At 36.1% G+C, this 19,237-nt stretch overlaps 1 protein-coding gene and 1 long non-coding RNA gene across 2 annotated transcripts in view; both read right to left on the bottom strand.

Annotated features, from left to right (window-relative positions):
• LOC149240181 (uncharacterized) overlaps positions 1-14,755 on the bottom strand; it is a 107,176-nt gene extending 92,421 nt beyond the window's left edge. Inside the window, exons 1-2 of the mRNA XM_089373645.1 lie at positions 14,200-14,755; positions 13,947-14,104 (exon numbers count right to left, since the gene is read on the bottom strand). Of these exons, the coding sequence (XP_089229771.1) occupies positions 13,947-14,104; positions 14,200-14,312 (271 nt within the window). The 5' untranslated portion in view covers positions 14,313-14,755. The remainder of the gene's footprint in view (positions 1-13,946; positions 14,105-14,199) is intronic.
• LOC149240182 (uncharacterized) lies at positions 1,173-13,913 on the bottom strand. Its single transcript, XR_016246488.1, has 3 exons — positions 12,367-13,913; positions 1,590-1,747; positions 1,173-1,469 (listed from the first exon to the last, which is right to left on the bottom strand). It is a non-coding gene; the product is annotated as an uncharacterized LOC149240182 (long non-coding RNA).
• Positions 14,756-19,237: the final 4,482 nt, after the last annotated feature.

Here is a 19,237-nt window from a genome sequence, read left to right as displayed (position 1 = left end):
AGATGTGTGTTGGAAAAGACCAACATTAACAGTTACCATGACCATCTCTCTTCATATTCCCTCCGAATGAGCACAGGCATTTCAGTTTCTTTTGAATGAGCACAGGCATTTTGAATGAGCACAGGCATTTCAGTGTCATGTATTGGTCATGTATGTAGGTAATAAAGGAAGAAATTATTTTTTTGGCATTTTTCCTGGGTTAATTTTATAACTAAAATTTGATAGAGATTTTTAAAACTTGAGTGTAAATTGTTTAATCTGTAAAATTCGAGTGCCTCTAAATTTTTCAGGTGCTGAATGAGCAGAGGCATTTCAGTGTCATGTAATCTAGTGTCATGTAGTCTAGAGGCATTTCAGTGTCATATATTCTAACTAAAAGAAAAAATGGTTTTCTTGACCCAAAATTGGTGAGTTAAAATTGTTTAATCTGTAAAATTCAAATGCCCTTCAAGGTGCTGAATCCATTTATACATTCAAAAATTATACATCCAAAAATATATGTTAAATAACATAAAGTCACATTCTCATTTAAAATTGTGTATCGCTGAATTCCGTTAAAAAAGTATTTCATCTATAAGTTAAGACTGTCTTTTTAGTTCCATATTATAACTAGCATTTGCACCCAATGTTGCAAAGAAGACGCCGTAAGGCTCAGCGTGTGGAGAAATATTGAAATGTGAATAGGCTTTTGCGGGTTTTTCTGAAAGCTAAGGGTCGATGATTTCAAGTTTTAATTTGAGGAGGCCATGCCAAAAAACCATTGAAATGGAATGCAAGTAGCCATATATATGCATCAATATTCAAATGGGAAATTAAGTTAATATGCGAACAACAACTGGGAAGCCATATTGATTTGGAAAGGGCTAGTTAAGAAATCATTAATCAAATGGGAAATTAAATTAATATGAAGATATATTGAAAACATGAATTTATATTCGTTAAAATGAATTGACTTTGCCAACAAATTATGTTAAAACCCATTGACAATGAATTGGTTGTGAGGACATAAACTATCAAAATGGTATTGATCTTGAAACATTCCTTCTTAAGTTTGAAACAGAAAACAGAAATAGTTGTGAAGACACAAACTATGAAAATGGTATTTGATGTTGAAACATCATTTTCTAAGTGTGTAATGGAAAATACAAATAGTGTATTGTAACATCCTTTTTAAAGTTTGAAATGGAAAACACAAATAGTTGTGAGGAAACAAACCATGAAAATGGTATCTGATCTTGAAACATCATTTTTCAAGTTTGAAATGGAAAATACAAACAGTGAATTGTAACAAAAGAGGTTCGAAACATCCTTTTTCAAGTTTGAAATGGAAAATACAAATAGTGAATCATAACAAAAGAGGTTCGAGAAGGAACACAATAGTCTAAAGAACATTGTGCTTGTCATTCCATATTTGAAGTTGTATGAAAAAATGGTGGAGGTAGTGAAGACCTGAAGAAGCAGTAATGGACCTGCAAAATGTATATTTAGTTAGAATTAGCAATATGTAAATCAGTTGCGGAAATTTATTAGTAATACTTTGCAGGTGAGCTGTGTTAAAATGAATCTGGAATGAATGGAAATGAAGTTACCTTTGCTATGGGGATTTATATATTGTTAGTGGAAGATGCATGGAGAATAATGGCATAGTGAACACCATTGGAGGTTAATGCGTCGCTGGAGATGCAATTTTTTTGCTTGCCAGGCGACCTGCAGCTGTGCAGGTATGTTATTTCTGAGGCCATGTGGCCTGATGCAAAAGAAAGAAAAGGCTAGAATGAGATGTACAGACAATATAAAGACATTCAAATATTTGCTTATTTACTAATATTCATTAAAGTTGGTTGTTGTTAAAAGATATGAAAAGTATGTTATGAAATAGAATGAGGTAAATAAATGGAGGAAACCTTTTGGTGAAGTCAAAGTATGGGTTGGAGCAGATTATCTGGGGGCGGCATGACTGTATCTAATGTGATGACTGTGTTGAAGGTGTTCCATAGTGCGCTTCTATGGCTCGTCCCTGCATATAGAGGTATGTCTTTGACGGGTGGTAGCTGACCGAGATCACCAACCAATATTATGGAACAGCGACCGAAAGGAGTGTTTCTTTGGTGGGGAAATGCCTCGCGAAGACGTTCATCAATATGGCTGAGAAGCTTTGGCCCAATGAAGCTCATTTCATCGATTAGTATGTATCTTAAATGCCTGAGTTCTTCCTGGACTTTTGTGGTAACTACTATTTCCAGACGCACCTTATGCAGACTTGTTTTGTATTACACATTAGAAGCACAAGAGATCTGATAAAACCTATTCCAGCCAAGAAAAATGTTTGTGATCAAGTTGAAAGTTGAAACAGAATAGACCAAATAGATGTTTGAGGTGTGACATTCATTTAGGGGAAATGACATTTTGTTGAACAAACAACCTTCTTTATCTATACATTGAGATGGCATTTTGTTGAACAAACTATCTTCATTTTATGTACTTTGAGTGTAATCCAAGATGTAAATGAATAAGACAGAATGTTCAACAAGGAACCATAAATGTTGTTTCCAAATTTTAATATTTTGTGGCTGGGTCAATTCTTCAGCTTGACAATTTTAATAGTCATAAATTACGTTCCACCTTCAAGATTACACAGTTTGATCGCAATTTGACATGAAACATTGTTTGACCGTGATAGAGGGTGGTGCATAAATGCACGATTACCATAATCGGTCGTGGCTATTGTCTTGTCCCACATTTTTCCTTTCAGCTATTGTTGGGAATGTTTCTACTGACTTGGATGTTTCCCATTTTTATTGGTTCTGCATGATGATTTGAATTAGGCTAGATTGGATTGGTCTTGCGGCCATGAGCATCAAATCCTGGTGACCAACTTATATAGCAATATAACAACTAAGCAGAAAGAATTCCCTTATACCGTGGTCTATAAATTGCATCCAGATGTTGATCGGCTCCCATTGACTCCTACCCACACTAATCTGACCAACTGAATCTCATACCAGACTTGGAACTATACTTGAATCCCATGGAATTTACATATTAATCTTCATAAATTGATGCCATACTTGATTGCATTTCTAGTAATTACTGTATCAGATCTGTAGAAATGCCATGAAGGATGGTTCATTGACCCACTATCCCCCGGTGACTTCTCTAATGTATGACCTCTTCATGGTGTCTTGGTGCCCCTTATTGCTAGTCAAGGTAACCCCGATGTCCCATGTGTCTGTAAGGTTTCTAAGGTTTTAGTATCTTGCTTATCACTATAACAAACTAATTTTCATTTTTATCTAGTTCATAACATGCAACAAAAATAAAAGACAAAGCAAGTTGCTCGTCTTCAGAGGAATTATTGGAATATGCATTGTCATCTTCAGCAATGGACCGTGCGATAGGAGTGTTTAGAGATTTCATCATTTTCTTATTATGGACCATTGTTTGAGCATTTGTTGGAAACAGATGCATGGAATCATGGAATGAACATATTTCTTCTTCTGATAAAAAGGAATCTGTGCGCGACATGAGTATGTTGTAGTCGGTGATTGTTGGATCTGCATCTCTAATGTTCTGGAGAATGTTCCTGAAAGTAACCTGTTGGATATCGTCGCCTTGTTGACGAAATAGTGTATCTAATGTGATGACTGTGTTGAAGGTGTTCCATAGTGCGCTTTTGTGGCTCGTCCCTGCATATAGAGGTATGTCTTTGACGGGTGGTAGATGACCGAGATCACCAACCAATATTATGGAACAACGACCGAAAGGAGTGTTTCTTTGGTGGGGAAATGCCTCGCGAAGACGTTCATCAATATGGCTGAGAAGCTTTGGCCCAATGAAGCTCATTTCATCGATTAGTATGTATCTTATATGCTTGAGTTCTTCCTGGACTTTTGTTGTAACTACTATTTCCAGACGCACCTTATGCAGACTTGTTTTGTATTACACATTAGAAGCACAAGAGATCTGATAAAACCTATTCCAGCCAAGAAAAATGTTTGTGATCAAGTTGAAAGTTGAAACAGAATAGACCAAATAGATGTTTGAGGTGTGACATTCATTTAAGGGAAATGACATTTTGTTGAACAAACAACCTTCTTTATCTATACATTGAGATGGCATTTTGTTGAACAAACTATCTTCATTTTCTGTACTTTGAGTGTAATCCAAGATGTAAATGAATAAGACACAATGTTCAACAAGGAACCATAAATGTTGTTTCCAAATTTTAATATTTTGTGGCTGGGTCAATTCTTCAGCTTGACAATTTTAATAGTCATAAATTACGTTCCACCTTCAAGATTACACAGTTTGATCGCAATTTGACATGAAACATTGTTTGACCGTGATAGAGGGTGGTGCATAAATGCACGATTGCCATAATCGGTCGTGGCTATTGTCTTGTCCCACATTTTTCCTTCCAGCTATTGTTGGGAATGTTTCTACTGACTTGGATGTTTCCCATTTTTATTGGTTCTGCATGATGATTTGAATTAGGCTAGATTGGATTGGTCTTGCGGCCATGAGCATCAAATCCTGGTGACCAACTTATATAGCAATATAACAACTAAGCAGAAAGAATTCCCTTATACCGTGGTCTATAAATTGCATCCAGATGTTGATCGGCTCCCATTGACTCCTACCCACACTAATCTGACCAACTGAATCTCATACCAGACTTGGAACTATACTTGAATCCCATGGAATTTACATATTAATCTTCATAAATTGATGCCATACTTGATTGCATTTCTAGTAATTACTGTATCAGATCTGTAGAAATGCCATGAAGGATGGTTCATTGACCCACTATCCCCCGGTGACTTCTCTAATGTATGACCTCTTCATGGTGTCTTGGTGCCCCTTATTGCTAGTCAAGGTAACCCCGATGTCCCATGTGTCTGTAAGGTTTCTAAGGTTTTAGTATCTTGCTTATCACTATAACAAACTAATTTTCATTTTTATCTAGTTCATAACATGCAACAAAAATAAAAGACAAAGCAAGTTGCTCGTCTTCAGAGGAATTATTGGAATATGCGTTGTCATCTTCAGCAATGGACCGTGCGATAGGAGTGTTTAGAGATTTCATCATTTGCTTATTATGGACCATTGTTTGAGCATTTGTTGGAAACAGATGCATGGAATCATGGAATGAACATATTTCTTCTTCTGATAAAAAGATATCTGTGCGCGACATGAGTATGTTGTAGTCGGCGATTGTTGGATCTGCATCTCTAATGTTCTGGAGAATGTTCCTGAAAGTAACCTGTTGGATATCGTCGCCTTGTTGACGAAATATTGTATCTAATGTGATGACTGTGTTGAAGGTGTTCCATAGTGCGCTTCTGTGGCTCGTCCCTGCATATAGAGGTATGTCTTTGACGGGTGGTAGCTGACCGAGATCACCAACCAATATTATGGAACAGCGACCGAAAGGAGTGTTTCTTTGGTGGGGAAATGCCTCGCGAAGACGTTCATCAATATGGCTGAGAAGATTTGGCCCAATGAAGCTCATTTCATCGATTAGTATGTATCTTATATGCCTGAGTTCTTCCTGGACTTTTGTTGTAACTACTATTTCCAGACGCACCTTATGCAGACTTGTTTTGTATTACACATTAGAAGCACAAGAGATCTGATAAAACCTATTCCAGCCAAGAAAAATGTTTGTGATCAAGTTGAAAGTTGAAACAGAATAGACCAAATAGATGTTCGAGGTGTGACATTCATTTAAGGGAAATGACATTTTGTTGAACAAACAACCTTCTTTATCTATACATTGAGATGGCATTTTGTTGAACAAACTATCTTCATTTTCTGTACTTTGAGTGTAATCCAAGATGTAAATGAATAAGACAGAATGTTCAACAAGGAACCATAAATGTTGTTTCCAAATTTTAATATTTTGTGGCTGGGTCAATTCTTCAGCTTGACAATTTTAATAGTCATAAATTACGTTCCACCTTCAAGATTACACAGTTTGATCGCAATTTGACATGAAACATTGTTTGACCGTGATAGAGGGTGGTGCATAAATGCACGATTACCATAATCGGTCGTGGCTATTGTCTTGTCCCACATTTTTCCTTTCAGCTATTGTTGGGAATGTTTCTACTGACTTGGATGTTTCCCATTTTTATTGGTTCTGCATGATGATTTGAATTAGGCTAGATTGGATTGGTCTTGCAGCCATGAGCATCAAATCTTGGTGACCAACTTATATAGCAATATAACAACTAAGCAGAAAGAATTCCCTTATACCGTGGTCTATAAATTGCATCCAGATGTTGATCGGCTCCCATTGACTCCTACCCACACTAATCTGACCAACTGAATCTCATACCAGACTTGGAACTATACTTGAATCCCATGGAATTTACATATTAATCTTCATAAATTGATGCCATACTTGATTGCATTTCTAGTAATTACTGTATCAGATCTGTAGAAATTCCATGAAGGATGGTTCATTGACCCACTATCCCCCGGTGACTTCTCTAATGTATGACCTCTTCATGGTGTCTTGGTGCCCCTTATTGCTAGTCAAGGTAACCCCGATGTCCCATGTGTCTGTAAGGTTTCTAAGGTTTCAGTATCTTGCTTATCACTATAACAAACTGAATTTTCATTTTTATCTAGTTCATAACATGCAACAAAAATAAAAGACAAAGCAAAGGCTAAAAGAAAAACTCCATTGCTTCAACTTCGTGAACATCAGGAATTTAAGAAAGAAAGATGTTAACAAAGGAATCAATAAGTTTTCACGTGAAGGCAATGTTATAGATACATCTGATGGCATTTGTAACCATTTGTTTTGAAGGTGTATCTTTCCAAGTTAAATACACCAAATCATAAGATACAAGAATGACACAGGTCTATTTGAGGCATTATATTTATCTCAAGTTTTATTAATTTTTCTATCACTTTCATAAACTAAACCCTTCCCTCAGCAGAATTATAAAAATGTAGAGGCAATGCATCCAACTGTTGCTACCTATTGAAAAATGTTAAGTTTCTGCTTATCTTAAAGACACAGTCTATCTGTTTCTTGAAAAGAGTCATGAAAGCAGGATGAGGTAAAAACTTCGAAAGTGTTATGCCCTATGCCTCTTCAGAAAACACTAATTCCTTGTACAGAAATCATTTTCCAGATTTATTGATGAAGAAAGAACAAAGAGTTTCTCACAGGTATTCCAATTGCCATCCATTTTACAAAAATGAGATAATATGGAAGCAATTTTCGCCTATACATGGCCTTCTAAACAGGCACGAAGAGTTAAAAACCATAAACGAGCGTCATCAAAAAATTACAAAACTGAGCAATATGATCTCCAGGTTTAATCTCAAAACCCTGATCAAAGTGATTGAAGAGAAAAAACTCACTGGACCATGGTAATCTGCATCTATGACACCAGCACCAACGTCCAACGTCTATCTTGATTTCTGAAATGAGGATGATGGTTATGTGTATATATACAGGCTGCATCAGGAGCTGTTCAATGCCAAATGATAGACATGGTTCACCCAGGAGTTGTCTCCATGCACAAGGTTTAAATTAAATAAAACTCACAATGGCTTTTGAGCACAATTGCCATGTAATTCTATTTGAATCCATGCTCAGGTTGTTGGTCTGAATCGCTGCTCGTCTTTTGATGATTCACTCTGCCTATAATGTTTGAAATCTATGGAGAATCTATGATACTATATTTACTAGCACATACCCTCATAAACGCACGTCTGATATGCACCTAGAGGTTGCTCAGGTGAGGATAAATATCTCGAGTTCACACAAGTGACCTTGGTACTTGAGATTTTTCAACCTGCAGGTGCATATTAGACCGGAGTTTAGAGGGTCTGTGCTGGTGTTCATAGTCAATGGACCTAATGCACCGTGTGGATTCGATACACAATTAAACACATCACTTTACATACAAAGAGTTGATGGATCACTCCTACCCACCTCACCAGGGCTGAAAAGTGCATTCATTTCAAGTTTGATGAATAAACCTGCTCTTCGAGTAGTTAAGATATGAAGCACTTAATGATGAATAGTTTTAATAAAAAATTTCAAGTCTGATGATTCATTGATTGAAGTATTTGATGACCCTTTGGAATTTGCTACATTGCAGGTAAATTTCAATGCAAAAACAGAGTATGACATGATCCAGAATTATAAAATTCTGCAAGACGTGTTTACTAAATTGAAGATAGACAAGGTATTGGACTTTTGTTGTAACTACTATTTCCAGACGCACCTTATGCAGACTTGTTTTGTATTACACATTAGAAGCACATGAGATCTGATAAAACCTGTTCCAGCCAAGAAAAATGTTTGTGATCAAGTTGAAAGTTGAAATAGAATAGACCAAATAGATGTTTGAGGTGTGACATTCATTTAAGGGAAATGACATTTTGTTGAACAAACAACCTTCTTTATCTATACATTGAGATGGCATTTTGTTGAACAAACTATCTTCATTTTCTGTACTTTGAGTGTAATCCAAGATGTAAATGAATAAGACAGAATGTTCAAAAAGGAACCATAAATGTTGTTTCCAACTTTTAATATTTTGTGGCTGGGTCAATTCTTCAGCTTGACAATTTTAATAGTCATAAATTACGTTCCACCTTCAAGATTACACAGTTTGATCACAATTTGACATGAAACATTGTCTGACCGTGATAGAGGGTGGTGCATAAATGCACGATTACCATAATCGGTCGTGGATATTGTCTTGTCCCACATTGTTCCTTTCAGCTATTGTTGGGAATGTTTCCACTGACTTGGATGTTTCCCATTTTTATTGCTTCTGCATGATGATATGAATTAAGGCTAGATTGGATTGGTCTTGAAATAATACATCTAAACCTAAAAATAATACACTGTTAGAGCAAACTAAAATCCATCAGCATGGTAAATCTAAAGCACAGTAAATCTAAACACAGGAATAATACATCTACATTCAGAAATAATCCGATCAGATTTTTTTCCTGCAGTTGGTACATTAAAATAATTTCCTGCAAATGGTATAATTTAATGTATCAATAGTATTACTATACATGAGAACAAAATCTCAGCTCAAATACCACTTGCCTCTGTTGAGAAAATCATTCTTCCCCTTGCCTGCAAGTGTATTACCAACATATAAAATTCATGGCCAGCGTAAGGCTGAGACATAAAATCTCTCTGGGCACCATCTCTCCAGGGAAACAAACAGCTAGAGATGGTGCACCTGTCAGAATTTATACCTGTAGGTGCTAAGCTTATTTGAATATTATCTATTTGTTTAAAGAGTAAACTCAATAAGTTCTGATGTTTATTTTCAATCAGTAAGTTCTGATATTTATTTTGATATTTATTTTCAACTTATTTGAATTGATATATACACTTAATTTGGAGTAATTTTTAATTTTTTTAAATTAAATTATATATCTAATTTAAAACTATCTCATTTAAATTTAATTTGTTATCAACAAATTTCACAATTTACATAACTAAACTATCACCATTGAAGTGTCAATGGGCTAATTCAAACTTGAAATAAGTAAACCGTAGTGGCTTTTTTTCTCATTGAGTATAATACAATGCTTGATTCATTCAGTAAAAAATTTCGAACAGATACTTACTCGGCCTTAAAAACTCAGGGCCAGAGTTTACGAGATTCATGAGCCCTGAGCGTCCATAGAATTGTTGGGAATGTTTCCACTGACTTGGATGTTTCCCATTTTTATTGCTTCTGCATGATGATTTGAATTAAGGCTAGATTTGATTGGTCTTGAAATAATACATCTAAACCTAAAAATAATACACTGTTAGAGCAAACTAAAATCCATCAGCATGGTAAATCTAAAGCACAGTAAATCTAAACACAGGAATAATACATCTACATTCAGAAATAATCCGATCAGATTTTTTTCCTGCAGTTGGTACATTAAAATAATTTCCTGCAAATGGTATAATTTAATGTATCAATAGTATTACTATACATGAGAACAAAATCTCAGCTCAAATACCACTTGCCTCTGTTGAGAAAATCATTCTTCCCCTTGCCTGCAAGTGTATTACCAACATATAAAATTCATGGCCAGCGTAAGGCTGAGACATAAAATCTCTCTGGGCACCATCTCTCCAGGGAAACAAACAGCTAGAGATGGTGCACCTGTCAGAATTTATACCTGTAGGTGCTAAGCTTATTTGAATATTATCTATTTGTTTAAAGAGTAAACTCAATAAGTTCTGATGTTTATTTTCAATCAGTAAGTTCTGATATTTATTTTGATATTTATTTTCAACTTATTTGAATTGATATATACACTTAATTTGGAGTAATTTTTAATTTTTTTAAATTAAATTATATATCTAATTTAAAACTATCTCATTTAAATTTAATTTGTTATCAACAAATTTCACAATTTACATAACTAAACTATCACCATTGAAGTGTCAATGGGCTAATTCAAACTTGAAATAAGTAAACCGTAGTGGCTTTTTTTCTCATTGAGTATAATACAATGCTTGATTCATTCAGTAAAAAATTTCGAACAGATACTTACTCGGCCTTAAAAACTCAGGGCCAGAGTTTACGAGATTCATGAGCCCTGAGCGTCCATAGAATTGTTGGGAATGTTTCCACTGACTTGGATGTTTCCCATTTTTATTGCTTCTGCATGATGATTTGAATTAAGGCTAGATTGGATTGGTCTTGAAATAATACATCTAAACCTAAAAATAATACACTGTTAGAGCAAACTAAAATCCATCAGCATGGTAAATCTAAAGCACAGTAAATCTAAACACAGGAATAATACATCTACATTCAGAAATAATCCGATCAGATTTTTTTCCTGCAGTTGGTACATTAAAATAATTTCCTGCAAATGGTATAATTTAATGTATCAATAGTATTACTATACATGAGAACAAAATCTCAGCTCAAATACCACTTGCCTCTGTTGAGAAAATCATTCTTCCCCTTGCCTGCAAGTGTATTACCAACATATAAAATTCATGGCCAGCGTAAGGCTGAGACATAAAATCTCTCTGGGCACCATCTCTCCAGGGAAACAAACAGCTAGAGATGGTGCACCTGTCAGAATTTATACCTGTAGGTGCTAAGCTTATTTGAATATCATCTATTTGTTTAAAGAGTAAACTCAATAAGTTCTGATGTTTATTTTCAATCAGTAAGTTCTGATATTTATTTTGATATTTATTTTCAACTTATTTGAATTGATATATACACTTAATTTGGAGTAATTTTTAATTTTTTTAAATTAAATTATATATCTAATTTAAAACTATCTCATTTAAATTTAATTTGTTATCAACAAATTTCACAATTTACATAACTAAACTATCATCATTGAAGTGTCAATGGGTTAATTCAAACTTGAAATAAGTAAACCGTAGTGGCTTTTTTTCTCATTGAGTATAATACAATGCTTGATTCATTCAGTAAAAAATTTCGAACAGATACTTACTCGGCCTTAAAAACTCAGGGCCAGAGTTTACGAGATTCATGAGCCCTGAGCGTCCATAGAATTGTTGGGAATGTTTCCACTGACTTGGATGTTTCCCATTTTTATTGCTTCTGCATGATGATTTGAATTAAGGCTAGATTGGATTGGTCTTGAAATAATACATCTAAACCTAAAAATAATACACTGTTAGAGCAAACTAAAATCCATCAGCATGGTAAATCTAAAGCACAGTAAATCTAAACACAGGAATAATACATCTACATTCAGAAATAATCCGATCAGATTTTTTTCCTGCAGTTGGTACATTAAAATAATTTCCTGCAAATGGTATAATTTAATGTATCAATAGTATTACTATACATGAGAACAAAATCTCAGCTCAAATACCACTTGCTTCTGTTGAGAAAATCATTCTTCCCCTTGCCTGCAAGTGTATTACCAACATATAAAATTCATGGCCAGCGTAAGGCTGAGACATAAAATCTCTCTGGGCACCATCTCTCCAGGGAAACAAACAGCTAGAGATGGTGCACCTGTCAGAATTTATACCTGTAGGTGCTAAGCTTATTTGAATATTATCTATTTGTTTAAAGAGTAAACTCAATAAGTTCTGATGTTTATTTTCAACTTATTTGAATTGATATATACATTTAATTTGGAGTAATTTTTAATTTTTTTAAATTAAATTATATATCTAATTTAAAACTATCTCATTTAAATTTAATTTGTTATCAACAAATTTCACAATTTACATAACTAAACTATCACCATTGAAGTGTCAATGGGCTAATTCAAACTTGAAATAAGTAAACCGTAGTGGCTTTTTTTCTCATTGAGTATAATACAATGCTTGATTCATTCAGTAAAAAATTTCGAACAGATACTTACTCGGCCTTAAAAACTCAGGGCCAGAGTTTACGAGATTCATGAGCCCTGAGCGTCCATAGAACTTGGCCAGAAACACTGTTGCATTTGCCTGGGATTCAGAGGTCTTTATCCACTGAAGGCATGGCCGCAGCTCACATGAATCGCTGCAACCCTTTCGCAGAACTCGACAGCCATTACAGCTCACCCTCCACACAGTGATATTTTCTGTTGTTTCTGCAACACATACCCATTATAGCATATACTACCAGGTTCTCCGTGGAAACTATTTTTCATCCTTTCTTGTCCGGGCCCGCATTCGACCAGCTAATTTGTGTAACAGCCTGTGAGCGCCTGCATGCCCTGCACCTGCATCATGAGCGCCACGATGTAGTCCGCGGCCTCTTCCAAGAAAACGGGCGTGTTCAGCCGGCGGCTTCCTGGAATGAGGTCCCTCAGTGTCTGCATACGAGAAGCCAGAGTGCCCTTTTCTGAGCGGATGCTACTGCCCGACTTGGACGCCACTCGGAACAGCTGCTTGACGGACTTCTTGCCCGGGGCAAAGGTCTCTTTGTGATGCAGTTACATGAAGGGAAAGCAACGGGCCCAGCGAGTCCCAACCGGTCATCAACCAATTCAAATCAACGGCCGAGGATAATCTAATCGTCTAACAAAGTATCTAACGGCGTAAAATGATGACAGAGAGGCACTTGAGGGAATTGATCACAGAGGGGAACGCCTTACGGCGTAAATATAGTTCTCTATGATTTATGTTTATCACAACCCAGTGTTAGCTAAAAATACGTATAACAATTAGGCAAATAAGAAATCCTGCCTGAGTTTACTATTCACAATAGTTGGCTCATTGGAAAAATGCCGGTTGAAAAACACCAACACAAACAGTTACCTTGATCGTCGCTCTTCATATCCCCTCTGAATGAGGACCGGCATTTCAGTTTCATGTTATAAATATAGTCCATCGTATGATTTATCACACCTGGAATATGGTGCAGATTTGAGCAGTGGAGTTTTTTAACCTATTGGGGTTTCTTTGCTCTAATCCTGGTGTCCGTTGCGGTGCTTTTTTACTGCTGCGTTTAATCAATTGGGCTGTTTTAGGCATTTAATTTTGCAAGTTTTATGGCATATACTGCTTCTCTGATACTGAAATTTTGTTTGGCATTAGTACATCCCTGCCTCTTTATCTCCATCCCAAACAAACATATTGAAAATAGAATATCCCGACTATTGAAAATAAACCAATGGGTTAGCCAATTGGATTTGGGTTCTAGGATTTTCAGCTTGTATTTGGGAGAAATGACCTTAAAGAGCTATTGCAGAAACCCCCAACGAAAATAAGAATGTAAATTTTGATTTGATATTTACTGATTCATTACATTAAGATTTTCAGGTTTTTCAGAAATTCACATTAAGAATATGAATTTCAGAAAATCTGAACTCAATTATTGTATTGTGAAAAAAATTCCAAATTGCAAAATCAATACGACAGACCTGTGTACAGACAAGTGCAAACTTATCTGGACAGCTGAAATATAAAAGGAACATGTAACAAATGCCTTCACTGCAAAGCAATTACGACATACCATGCTTGATGGTGAGCTTGGGACGATTCTGATTGACAACAGCCAAAACGAAAGAAACATATCTGCTCCAGCCCTTTGGTAATGTGGTAGAATCTGCCACATCTAAGTAAATAGACAGGTGATCCACCTTGTTCCCTTTGGGATATATTAACACACGCCTGAAACATCACAAATCCAAGAAAAAATTCCTGTTCTATTAAGAGTAAACACAAGCCCAATTCAATGAATCAAATGGTATGCGAAACCCTCTTACCATTTATGACCTCCTACAGAGAAAATCTCGGAGTAGTGCTCTTCGCCATTCAACTTGGAGAAATGTTCAATTGTCCATGTGAATTTCAATTTATAGATGAGCGTATTGGCCATGGGACGATTCTTCACTGTGCACTGACTCCCTTTCACCTATTTCCACCTGTGACAACGATCGCCTCGAGATACAAACCCTCTCTCCCTTGTTGTCTCCCTCGTATGAATAATATGCATCCTACCAACGGCTAAGTATTTAGTCATGATTCTCACATACGCGGAACTTGCTGGAATTGGTCATCAAACATGTGCTCAGAGTTGTGGTTATTTGTCCTATCGATTACTTGACTTGTTGGATAAACCCTTGTCACGTGGTGGTTTTTTTGGTGGGTAAATGTCTTCAGAGTTTTGTTTGAAATCTACTGGTCTGTGTCAAGTTTACTGCAAGCTAGCGTTCTTTGTTACAATATTTGCACCTTCCATTGGAGACTGCAGTTATCCCCTCGTACTATCTCGGAGCACGCAAGATAGGAACTAGGTTCTTCAGCTATTACCATTGTTTGCTTGAACAAGGGTCAATGTTCTTTCGAAGGTTGCTGAGAAAATCACACACATACAAGTATTCACCTAAATATATTCATATATTTTTTTAATTAGCACAACACATCTATATTAATATAAATGTGGTTGATAAAAGTCTAACTTATAATATGATATAATAATTTCAGATTGGATGTTTCTATGATTCATGATATAATGATTAAAATCTTCTAAAAAATCACATGGAAAATTTATGGTCAAAAAGGTGACGCTTTTAGAACTTTCAATCTAGGTTCATCATCAAAACATCCCAAATATGCAATGGTAATTATCCAAGAGTCAAAAGGGCAATTAATAAGAAGGAACTCCGTGTGATTTTCCAAAAGATCTTAATAATAATATAATAATCAATAAATATATGATAATATTATATATAAGTATGGTGGTGGTAAAAAAAAAACGTGCGCCCTATAGCCTAGCCCGAGTTGTGCAAACCTAGCCGCCTTCTGACCTTACAGACCTCTCTCTCGGTAGCCTCTTGTTGTTGAGGCCTTCCTGATCATGCATCCCTCTGAGGAGGGTGATCCTCATTCATCCACTCAACAAGGAACTGAAGAAAATGCAGAAGCTTTCGCATCCCTGATCGCTGAGAACAGAGCTCCAAGGAACAGGCCATCCTTCAATAAATTTGTTAAGAAGCTCGAAGATATACCAGAGATCTCTCTTCCACCTGCACTCCCTCGAAGAGCAGCTATCTCTCTGGAAGAATGCAGACTTGTAGGACAATTCACGAGGTTATGGCCTTCACCCAAATCAGTACAAAAATGGGTGGAAAGAAACTGGAATGCAACTACCCAGGGGAAGATAGCAATATGATTTTGTGGAAGGGGATATTACACTTTTCTCTTTGAATCAAAGGAAGACAGAGACCTGATATTCAGAAATGGTCCATACTTCATGGACTCCAGAGGTTTATATCTGAACAGGTGGATGCCAAATTTCGACCCAGAAATGGATGTTCCAAGTGCAGTTCCAGTCTGGGTAAGACTCCCACATCTTCCACTCCATTGTTGGGGAGATGATTCGGTAAAGGCAATAGGAAATGCAGTGGGCAAGTATATAGACAGATGTGAACCAAAGGATAACATGCATGCCTGTGTCCGAATATGTGTGGAAGTAGATCTCGGAAAAGGTCTTGCAGAGGCAATAAACATCAAGGTTGACCAGTGGATGCATATCCAGCAGCTGGACTACGAGCAAATACCATTTAAATGCAAGGTATGTCACGAGTATGGTCATTTTGCTAATAGTTGTCTTAAAAAAAAGAGAGAATGAAAATGTAGAAGAACAAGAGAACACATGGGAACAAGTAAAAAGGAAAAAACCTATCAATAAGCAGACAATACCAAACACTCCACAGCTTCAAGAAACAAACGAAACCACCTCTCAGCCCCCAGCGAAGGTTATCCTCCCGGAACACACAACCCCGAATCCCTTCGAGCCCTTGGAAGACTCCTCTGAACCTCTCTCTCCCAGATCCCCAACATCGAATCCCAACTCCCTAGCTCTTATAACCAACTCCCCCAATCCTATTTCCTCTCCACCTCTTCCCTCAGTGGATCGCATTCTAACCAGAAATAAAGCCAAAGAAAATCCCCAAATCTGGGATCAACAAAAAAAAGTGGGAAGAAAATCCAATAAGGAAATCAGAGATGAGGTAGCTGCTAAAGAAATGGCACTAGGAACTCAACAACCAATGGAAACATTCCTTGGGAAAAATACAGGAAGCAATGAAAAAATCCAGCAAAGAGGAAAGGGAGGACCACACCAACATAATAGTAAATAATGATAGTGGTCTCTTGGAATTGTCACGGCCTTGGCACCATCTTCAAAGTCAACGCAGCTAGAGATATTTTAATTAAGGAAAAGCCAAACATTTATATGATCCAAGACACCAAAACAAGCAAGCAAGAAAACCAAAAATGGTTCAAAAATTAAGAAATTATGAAGGAACAGTTTTAGAGGCAATAGGAGCATCAGGAGGGATCTGCACCATTTGGGACAAAAGGAAATGGGAACTAATAACTCAAAAAATCAACATTCACTGAATTAGAACAGACTTGAGAGAACTAAATACAAAGGAGTTGTATAGCATTATTAATGTTTACTCCCTAAATCATTACAGAGAAAAAGAACAGTGTTGGAATTCAGTTAAAGAAGAACTAGCAGAAAGACAAAATGGGAAATTAATCCTGGGAGGAGATTTAAATCTGATAAGAAACACAGAAGAAAAATTTGGTGGGAAATATCACTCTGACTCATCAAGAGAAGCTCTTGAAGAAATAATGGAACAACATAATTTAATAGACATTCCACCAAGCAATGGAAAGTATACTTGGAATAATAAGAGAATAGGTAAGAATAATATTAAGGAAAGGTCGGATAGAATCCTTATTCATGAAAACATAGCAGCTACATTTACCCTTGTGAAAAGCAAGATTGTCCACACAACAGCTTCAGACCACAAGCTGGTAGTTATAAGCCTGGGTAAGTTGGAAAATCAAGGTCCGCTCCCCTTCAGATATACTCAATTTGGGACAGCAAGGAAAAATTTGGCAAACAAATCAAAAATAGCTGGAAAATAAGTGTCACAAGGTCTCCTAAGTACGTTTGGGAAACAAAGCTAAAGAACCTAAGGCTACATTTAAAAACTTGGGCAAGAGAAAATGATCTCCAAGATAAAGCCAGGAAAATCGAATTGCAAAAAAAATGGACAGCATTTGCAAGGAAAAAGAAAACAAAGAAGAAAGCAAAGAATATTACTTACAAAAAAAGAAAATCTATATGGAAATTTATAAACAAAATTGGAAAGAAGAAGAGGAAAGTCAACTGAAATCTAGATGCCTATGGCTGAAATCAAGAGATAAAAACACAACATTTTTTCATAATACAATGAAAATAAGGAGGGCAAGGAATTAGATTGAATATATTCAAGTAGATGGGCAGGAGATAAAAGGCGTTGAAGAAATAAAAATTGCAGCTCACAAACACTTCAAATAACTTCTAACAACAAGGGATAAGCAGATGGTTAATGAACAATTTCTGCAACACACATAAAAATAAATAAAAAAATAAAAAATAAGTGATCAGCAAAACAAGGAATTAAATAAAGAAATCACTGAGGATAAAGTTAGAGAAGCGGTATGGAGCCTTCATCCCGATAAAGCTCCTAGGCCAGATGGGTTTACAATGGCTTTTTATAGACAGCATTCGGAAACTATTAAAAAAGATTTTATGAGAATGCTCAAAAAAAAATGGAGAAAACACAAAATCCTCCTATTTGGCACTCATACCTAAAGAGTCCAACCCAGCGACCTTCAATAGATACAGACCAATCTCCCTTTGCAACTCTTCTTATAAGATAATCACCAAAATTCTAGCAAATAGAATTAAAAAAATTCTTCTGGAAATTATATCTAAAAACCAAGGAGGATTTGTTCCCAAGAGGCAAATCACAGATAATGTGATCATCGTCCAAGAGGCTATTCATAATAGTATCCAAAGGAAGGAGAAAAGAATGATTGTGAAGTTAGATATGGCTAATGCATTTGATAGAGTTAACCATAAATTTCTTGTTGCAATTCTAAAAAAATTCGGCTTCTCAATAAACTTTATAGAGACTATCTGGGCGTGTATATCAACTCCTTAGATAGCTCCTCTAATAAACGGAAGGCCTAGTAAATTCTTCCAAAGTTCAAGAGGATTGCGGCAAGGTTGTCCACTCTCTCGTTTCCTCTACATCATCATAGCTAAATCGCTAAATGCAATGTTGGAAAGCCAGAGAAAAGGGAAAAAACAACAGGTATCTAGACAACGAGAGGGGTCAAAGAAATAAATCACTCTCTCTTTGTAGATGATACCCTTCTTATGGGCGAGGCATCTAGCATAATTGCGAATCGATTTTAAAAAGTGTTAGATGAATTTCTCCAAGCCTCAGGAGGCATATTAAATAACACCAAATGTAGAATATGTTGTTGGAACACTTCCCCAAGAGTTATGCAACGTATATCACAAATTCTGGAAATTCCAATACAAATAAAATGGACTCATTTCACTTATCTCGGGCCGCCATTAGCAAAGGAAATGGTAAAATCAGAATTATAGAGCAAGCAAGTGAAAAAAATGAAGGATAAAATTCAGAATTGGGGAATGATGTGGCTTAATTTGGCAGGAAGAGTGATCATGATCAAGGCACTCCTCTCAGCCCTTCCCATATATCAATATGCAATAATTATGGCTCCGGCAAGTGCCCACAAGAAAATGGAAATAATAATAAGAAGCTTCCTATGGCAAGGAGGAAAACAAGAAAACAAAAAATTCAGTTTAATCCGATGGGAGCAAGTTACTCTTCCCTATGAAAAAGGAGGGATAGCAATTCGATTACCAGGTCTAATGAACATTGCTTTTGGGACAAAAATAATTTGGAGAATAATAAATGGAAAAGA

Source organism: Pinus tabuliformis, chromosome 8 (assembly GCF_031772625.1).
Source record: "Pinus tabuliformis cultivar Carrire ecotype Pingquan chromosome 8, CPIR1, whole genome shotgun sequence".
NCBI lineage: Eukaryota > Viridiplantae > Streptophyta > Pinopsida > Pinales > Pinaceae > Pinus > Pinus tabuliformis.
The sequence above is the reverse complement of the archived record's forward strand: the minus strand, read 5'-3'. Positions and strand labels throughout refer to the sequence as shown.